This window comes from Setaria viridis, chromosome 9 (assembly GCF_005286985.2).
Source record: "Setaria viridis chromosome 9, Setaria_viridis_v4.0, whole genome shotgun sequence".
Classification (NCBI taxonomy): Eukaryota; Viridiplantae; Streptophyta; class Magnoliopsida; order Poales; family Poaceae; genus Setaria; species Setaria viridis.
The window spans coordinates 20,545,029-20,553,075 of NC_048271.2; the positions used below are offsets into that span (position 1 = coordinate 20,545,029).

The 8,047-nt window shown below is 46.8% G+C and overlaps 2 protein-coding genes across 3 annotated transcripts; one reads left to right on the plus strand and one right to left on the minus strand.

The window, feature by feature from the left end:
- Nucleotides 1-702: 702 nt before the first annotated feature.
- On the plus strand, nucleotides 703-4,157 carry LOC117840423 (histone-lysine N-methyltransferase ATXR4). Of its 2 annotated transcripts, none has more exons than XM_072290922.1 (8): nucleotides 703-952; nucleotides 1,018-1,113; nucleotides 1,484-1,539; nucleotides 1,625-1,754; nucleotides 1,895-1,964; nucleotides 2,074-2,253; nucleotides 3,417-3,488; nucleotides 3,612-4,157. In XM_072290922.1, the coding sequence occupies exons 1-8, from the start codon at nucleotides 767-769 to the stop codon at nucleotides 3,728-3,730; spliced, it is 909 nt and encodes a 302-aa protein (XP_072147023.1). In that variant the 5' UTR covers nucleotides 703-766; the 3' UTR covers nucleotides 3,731-4,157. The 2 variants fall into 2 exon arrangements, with proteins under 2 accessions (XP_072147023.1, XP_034576820.1); XM_034720929.2 differs by having other exon boundaries at nucleotides 704-952; nucleotides 1,625-1,751.
- A 321-nt stretch (nucleotides 4,158-4,478) lies between these two features.
- LOC117840422 (xyloglucan O-acetyltransferase 2) lies at nucleotides 4,479-6,215 on the minus strand. The gene has a single exon (XM_034720928.2). The coding sequence runs from the start codon at nucleotides 6,030-6,032 to the stop codon at nucleotides 4,704-4,706; it is 1,329 nt and encodes a 442-aa protein (XP_034576819.1). The 5' UTR covers nucleotides 6,033-6,215; the 3' UTR covers nucleotides 4,479-4,703.
- Nucleotides 6,216-8,047: the final 1,832 nt, after the last annotated feature.

Consider the following 8,047-nt stretch of genomic DNA (forward strand, 5'->3'; position numbering starts at 1 on the left):
ATGCTACTATTTGAATACATTGTTGCTTTCATTTGTAGTGAGCTGCTTCCTACTTCAGAATGCCGTGTGTAAATCCGGTCTCTTGATGCTTAATAGTGCTTGTTTTCCTTATTGTAAAGTGACTAACAAAACTGTATATACATTTTGTGCTGCTCATTCTTGATGTTTGGATGCAACCAAGCATGAGTACAACCATAGGACACGTTTGCGGCCTTTCACATCAACTGATTTCCAAATTTTCGATTGGAGCTAAACTTTTTAACTGTATTGTATGTTGAAAGTTTGTTTCCCCTCGTGATACTTATATACCTTGCTGAAGCAGAACTGCTAAAACATATTTTCCACAGTGATTTGTCAACTTTAATCACAAAGCTGGCATATTAGTTCATGTTCTAGCAAATGACTCGATCAAGGAAGCTGCAGCTCTGTAAGGTTGAAGAAGCAGCAATTTATTGTGAATTGCCTATTCAAGTGATGCTGATCTTGCATCAAAATGCAATGGAGTTATGTTCCGGTCTTTTCAGATGACATATGCAGTCCAATCAATGATGATAAGAAAGAGATTATTGTTCATTAGAGATTTTGATCATGAGCCAACACAAGGTAATCTGTCACTTATGCAGTGATTTTTTTAAACAAAAAGCTAAAGTAGATATGCTTCAGTTTGGTCCAGGTACAAGAATAGACTCCAGTACATCACCTAAACCAACGGCCGTGATCTCTTCGCCACTCCTCGCATAGTCGCATCTTCTTCCCGGCACGGTTCATGTTGCTCCGCCGCCGCCTCCTCTCCACCGCGGCGGCCGCCGCCCGCGGCCCGCCGCCGATCCGCGTGGACCGGACGGAGTCGGCCGGCCGCGGTGTCTTCGCCACCCGCCCAGTCTCCGCCGGCGAGCTCCTCCACTCCGCGCAGCCCCTCGTCTGCCACCCCTCTCCATCGCTTCTCCACGAGGTGACCGCCCTCTTGCCCATTGCTCCCCCTTGCCGGTGGAATGAACTGGACTGTTCTGGGATCAGGTGTGCTACAGCTGCCTCAGGAGGAAGCAGGGGGAGGGGCGCGCCTCGAGCGGAGGATCCTACTTCTGCAGCGACGCTTGCAGGGAGCACGCCAAGGTGATGATTTTTCCGTCCATTTCCTTCACGATTGTTGCATAGTTGTGTGCGGTTCGTCTCGATGCATATGCTTGGTCTCTTCGCCTAGTTGTCAGTGGCGAGTGGAACCTGTTCTGTCTACAAGCGTTCAACATTCAGCAGGGACTTACTATAATAGTGTGTTTGGGCACTAGGCGATAGTGCGTATTTCCAGTTGGGTGTTGGGTTGGTAGAAATGCAATGCTGGTATTCCTTTACATGTTAGAAAGATTCAATAGCACTGCTTATTTGCCTTCCTCTTCCTCAAAGAAAGAAAGAAGGAAGAAATGTTCTATCGGAAGCAATTGAGGCACGATTTTGCTAAAAAGATGTGTGGTTTCCAACAATCTAGGGGTTCCATGACATCGAGAAGAACGCGGATTGGTCTTTGTTTGAGGACCACTGCAGGTATGCGGCTACTCTACCTTTCATCTTTCTGCAGATGTGCACCTCATGACTTCCTCATTTCTGTGTTTTTTCCTTTGTTCTGAAGTTCACGTGGTCTGAAATACCCATACATGGCCAAGCGGCTTGCTTGCATGGTAATCTCAGGAGCTGCTAATGCGGACTGCCTTAACATACTTCAGCCAGCCCGTTTGCACCAGGGGACACTCATCGAAGTAGTGGCTGCGTACCTTCCAATCACCCCAACCTCATTGTCATTTGATAATTTTCATTGCACCATAATCACATAAAATTGGCTTGGTCATTAATCTGCATTGTTATTTAGTTGTATGCTTATTGAAGCAATGGAATGTTACAGATGGAGGAGGAGTTTGAGTTGTTGGAGTCCACTTTTATGAAAGCTGGATTTCAGGAAGAACTCACCACCTGTATCCTTGAAATCCTTTTTCATTCATGTTTACAAACAAATATTGAGAAATTTTGGTTTTCTCTATATGGTTCTTGTCTCAATTTCCCTGTAATCTTTGACAAAAATAGTTTTGACCAAAGAGTGGTACATCAATGTATTGGCAAGGATACGCATAAATGCATTTCGCATTGAATTGGTTGCAAGCTCATATGAGGATCTTCTATCCTCTGCAGCAGCCTCTGTGTCATGTGATGCATCTGTTGGCAATGCGGTTTATATGCTTCCCTCATTCTATAACCATGACTGTGGTATGCTCTTCACCCACTCATTTGGAATAAGCACAATATTTATTGTTTTCACTATTAGATTTTGTTTTGCTAGCAGCGACTCGGCCGATAGGCTGCCTAACCAAAATTTAGGATTTTCCACTGCCCTTTTTTTGTGGTATTGTTGACTGTACTGCTTAACTTCTCAATACTACAGCAGTGGTTTATTGCATTCAATAGCAGATTAAAGTATAGGTTGCTGGGGTTACCAGCTTTAGAGACCAAGTATTAAAATGGTTCTTCTAAGAAGCAACCAGAAATATTACCATCTCTATCAAACTAACTCTCCTGCTTAGAAGGACCTTAACTCCAAAAGAGCAATTACAGAATTTTTATGTTGGCAACATAGAGTCTGTAAACACAAGCACTCAGTTCATAAAAAAGGGGTCTAGCTAGAGTTCTACACTCAGATAGTGGGATCACTCCAGCCATGACCTTGTATTTCCAAGCTTCTGATTTTCTCCATATTTCTCCATTAATGCATCCATTTGGCATTGGTCTTCTTGCTTCCCTGACACCCTCCATCGCTGCATAAACGATAAGACATTGGGAACACAAGTGTTAGGGGGAGGAAATAGCTTTTTTTTAAAGAAAAAAAACACCAGCTCGTTTCTGGTGGGCCAAAGTGTCCAGAAAACATAACGCAACAAGATTATAGCTATTTTTTTTTCTTCCCCCCCTTGTCAGAGAATTTGCTAGTGAAATCAGCAGCACTACATAATTTGCACCATCTACTCCCCTTCCATTCCTTTTGTATTAGATGATCTGTGGTTGTATTCTGTTTTGATGAAAAAGCCACAAGAAGTTTCTGATCTTTAGAGAGATAGGCATGCCTAGCATACACAGGTCTCTAACTCCAGAAAATTTGATCTGTTTATATAAAGAGGAAGAGGTGAACATTCCATGTTTCTCTATGCTCCATCTCACTGTATCTTCATCTTCTGTCAAATCCACCCTGCTCAACAACTCCAAAAGTTCATGCCATTTTGTTAATTGTTGAGGTCCAAAATTCCTCTTAAAACCCCAGGTTATTAACTCCAACTTGCAAATAGCAATGCTTTGCTTAACTGTATCTTTCCTCTTAAGCTCATTTTGCCTTCTGAATTGAAGATCCAAATAGTTACCCTTTTTTTATTGACTTTCAGATCCGAATACTCACATAGTTTGGCTGGAAAACGCAGATGCTAAATTGAAAGCCCTCCGCGACATTGAAGAAGGTATGGAGAAATGCAGTGAGACCTATACGGTAGTTCTGTTACAATGGCAACCCTTGCACAGAGTCAAATGAAAAACAAAAAGCACTGATGCCAATAAAATCGTTTATGTTGCATCTGTTATAGGGGAGGAGCTGCGCATCTGCTACATCGATACTAGCATGGATGTCAATGCTCGTCAGAGGATTCTTGCTGACGGATTCGGCTTTGAGTGCCACTGCCATCGGTGCTTGTCTGGAGACTAGAAATCATGTTTCGCCCCCAAGTGTTTCTTCCTGAGCATGATGGCGTTGACATGTAGATTGGTTCTTGAAGCGGCTTGAGGTCCATGGCCTTGACTCTTGAGCACTATCCTGCAGAGCTGCAGTCCTCTGCACAATAGTTAATGCCATTCTGAATGCTTGACGATTAGGAGTAAGGATTACTTTGGTTTTTGCATTTCCATATTAAGACATGCTAGAAGCCCACAAAATGCTCGTTTCTTTACTTGAAAGAGCTGAATGCTGTGGCCGCTTTTGTTTAGCCTCTTTTCCAGTCTTTTTATTACGGGGCCACTTTTTCAGTACTTAGTGTCAGAGATGTATAATTTGAATACGTAGATCATTTGAACATCAGATAACTTTGTAATTGTACTTGCGGTGCCAGTATATTACCAAAGCGAGCTAGTGTCAATAGAGCTGGGGTGCCCTTACCTGCTTGAGCACAAAAAAATTCCAGACGGTGCCTCCGTACCTAATCCACAGAAGAACTACCCAGTTGTTTTGTAGTAGTAATAAATAAGGACAGAACGACAAATAAAAGCACGATCTCCGCCCAACAAGTACATGGAGAAATAAAAAAAAGAGTTTTGCTATTTATCTGTGGACATATGTTTGGAAGAAAATCTGTCAAATTTTTTGATATTGCAAATATCATCATTTGATGTTGCAAATATTATTTTTCAATGTTTCAAAATATTTCGTGAGGCTCAATCAGTAATAGGGAGATACTATATATAGCTGTAAAAAGAAATGTCGAAAGAGATTCCTTTCCAGAATTTAGAAATAGTTTAATTACATTTGTATGTTAATTTGGAAACAAAACTTTCCCACAGCACATGCATAAAGTAAATGTTTCGCAGACTTGTACTGCTGTCGATAGTATACAATCCACATCGATTTCCCATGCAGATCGCAGATATGAACTGAACACAAGATGGAGCAAAAATACGTCGAACGATCAGCGGAGGATGGTCTGGAGCAGTATCTGGTTGAACGTGTCCACGGGCCCAGGCATGCACCAGTGCAAGCAGTCGTTCTGCACCGGCCGGCCGTCCGCCGCGGCGAACGGGTTCTTGCGCATGTACGGCCCCGGGTGGCCGTCCGGCCGCATGTTGGCCAGCGTCGTCACGTCCACAGCCGCGAACCGCACGGTGGATGACGACGACGACGCAGCCCCGGCGGCGTTGGCCGCTTCCTCCACGACGATCTTCCTCATCTCCGTCTCGGTGTACCCAAGCCCCTTCTCGCCCTTCTTGTACGGCCGCGTCTTCGTGCACGGCGCGCCCTTGTTCCATTCCCCCTCGAAGTGCGACGGCGAGAACGTGGTCAGCGCCACCAGCTTGCCGCCGTGCTCGTGCCGCCGGGCGACCTCGGCGAGCGTCCGCCTGACCACGTCCCTGAACACGGCGAAGAAGCTGGTCTCGGTGTGGTTGAGCTCCGCCGCGCAGCCGTAGCAGCCGACGACCCTGCCGCCATCGTGGTAGATGCTGGGGATCCGGAACCACTGGCCCGCGGACACCACGGCGGCGTCGATGGCGCCGAGCTCCGACATCCACCGCTCGTCGAACTCGTCCAGGTACAGCTCGTTGTAGCGCACGCCGGCGTGCTCCGACTTCTCGGCGCCCTTCACCAGGAACGGCGACCAGAAGATGGACACGGTGGCGTTGTGCTCGCGGAACACCCACCGCCGGAACCTGCCGTCCTCTTCGCGGTGGACGAGCTCCGCCGGGGACCACGACGAGAGCAGGCACATGAGCGACTCGGCCTGGTTGCGGGCCAGGGAGTCGCCGACGAAGGCCATGTGCCGGTTGCGGAGCCAGCGGAGGAACGCCTCCGGGGAGAAGTCCGGGAGGTCGCACCGCCGTGGCTGCCACCGCCAGTGGAGGTAGCCGGTGTCCGCCCGCCCATTCGCCATGCAGCTGCGGCCATCCTTAATGGCCTCACAGGCCGTGCCATTGTAGGGCGGCGGCCGTGGGTCCGGCACCCACTCGCCGTCGGAGTAGTCGCACGGTGTCGCCGCCGATGACACTGCTTGCGGCTGCGGTGAACTCCGTGATCTTTCACCTCCTTGGTAAGAAGGAGGTGGCGATGGCGGCGGCAGCTCCTCCTGTATCCATGGCGCCGCCACTGATGGTTTGGTAGACGACGCCGGAGCAGCTGGGTCGACGAAGAGGTAGAGGAGCGCGACAGCGATGAGCGCGTAGAGGGTGTAGGTGACGAACTCCTTCTTGGGAAGCAATAACTTGTCGTTCTGGAGCTGGTACGTCTTTGGGAAGTTGGTGAGCATGGCTCCTAGTTGCGGTGGCGCTGCAGCTTGTAATGTTCAGGCAGAGGAAACCATGGCACGATCAGAGCAGAGGAGGGAGCGAGGCAGGCGCATGCAGAGACAGAGACGATATGATGCGGCCGGGGACCAAGAAGAGAGCAAGAGAGCGCCATATATTTTCTGCTGACAGAGCACGGTCGCTGGGGCCTTTTGGTTGGTGGTGCAGGCAGGAATTGGATTTCCGCCATTGATCAGACATTCAGACGTGCCAACTGAGCTGCCTACAATTTGTTAAGCTACCTTAGAAAACTGTTGTCGATTTGGGTAGGAATCACAAAAAAGACGTTCCTTTGGGATGCAACGAAAATTAAAGAGCTGTCATCCTGTCAAGATCATCCCGATAGATCCTGACTGAAGGCACTGCTGGTACCATGTCAGGTCGCCACTGTGTAGTGCGTATCAGGTACGATTTTGCCTCGTAGACTGGTGAGCGACCGTGGGCAGCTAGCTTACCTTTGTGCAATTTGAGAAATGATTCCCAAGATCACTGTAAATGCACACTGTGGTTTCAATTATGGTTCTTATTTATCCAAAAACAGGAGCTGAATTTTACATGGCAACCAACTCAGAACTACTCATGCTTTCTTTTTGGCGGCAAAATTTCCTTGTTTGCTGCATGTTCAATCTGGAGGCATTGGTTCAGACTGCCTTCAAGCAGTCACTTATCGGAAGAAGGGGTCCTTAGATTCTCCATGGAAACTTCGTCCGTGGATCTCTCACTTTCAGGAGCTTGGCTTACATGATGGTTTGCAAGTGACTAAAATCTCTAGAGTTCAGAATCAGGCAACACATCAATTAGCAGTTACAACTAGTTCTCTTCCTTCTGATGGGCTACTTCATAATATCTGTTCAAATCTTCACCATGCTCATGGATGTACTATTCTTGCAGTGCTCCAGTAACTTGGGGTCGTCTGATCCTTAACCATGTATTCCCTCCGTCCTTTTTAAGTATCGCTCGGGAAGTGTGAGTGACACTTAAAAAGGGAGTACAATCTTTTAATGTTGAATGAAGTTCTTTATAAAAAAATCAGAACTACTTCGTAGGTGCTACAGTGTGACGGGTATAACTGAGGAACCAGTCACGGGTCACATTCACCGAGGCAGAAGGAAGCTCAAGATCATCAGCTTTATCTGTCCAGCGCGGCACATCCATGTGGATTAGCTTTAAAGGAACAACAACGTTCGACAAAACTGTTACCTACCTTCAAAAGCATCTCAGTAACAACCGTGACAGCAGCCACAAACTTCATAGCCCACACGAACGACTCATCAAATCCTAGTCCTCCCTTCCATAAACCACCTAGTACTAAAGTACTAGTCACTCTGATATTACAACTTACAATTGTGTTGTGTCCACTGCACGCTCAGCATACATGCAATGCAATAATTGTCCTGCCAATCTCTATTAGAGAAAGGAAAATAGACCATCTAGATCCCTCTTAGCTACAGCCAGTCATTTCAACGAGAGAAATTGTATTTAATAGCGTAATTTACATAACAACTAAGAAATATCTAAAGCGACATACGATCCTCGCCGTTCAAAATAAATGGCAGCATAAACTCCAATTGTATGAAATCTATAATAATGGAAAACTATGCATGCCACGTAAGAGAATTCACATCACTACTATTCTTGTTACATGTATTTACTCACTAGTGTAGGGCGCTTTCTGCACGTTGTCTATCACCATATCCGTAATCCGTCCCCTTTGGTCATTACAATAGATCTGAGTTGATATTCCTAACATGGTATCGCAGCTAGGGTTTCTCTCTATCCCTTTGCTGCCTTCATTGTGACGCCTCTATGCGCCGGTGAGCAACTCCACCTTCCCTTTCTCTTCTTTTCCTTTATTTTCTTGCTTGTTTTAGAGCCTAGCTAGGCACGCTGCACCCGCACCTTCTTGCGAGCTCGCAGCTTCTCGACCACCCACTTGCCTCCGCCCGTGGTCATGAGGCCGTCTAAGCCACACACCTCA

Excerpts from the sequence above, each read along its gene's own strand:
- LOC117840423 (XM_072290922.1), top strand. The coding sequence starts at position 767 with ATGTTGCTCCGCCGCCGCCTCCTCTCCACCGCGGCGGCCGCCGCCCGC. Across the intron at positions 1,114-1,483 it reads CTTGCAGGGAGCACGCCAAG|GGGTTCCATGACATCGAGAA; the intron begins GTGATGATTTTT and ends CCAACAATCTAG. Across the intron at positions 1,965-2,073 it reads TCAGGAAGAACTCACCACCT|TTTTGACCAAAGAGTGGTAC; the intron begins GTATCCTTGAAA and ends TGACAAAAATAG.
- LOC117840422 (XM_034720928.2), bottom strand. The coding sequence starts at position 6,032 with ATGCTCACCAACTTCCCAAAGACGTACCAGCTCCAGAACGACAAGTTA.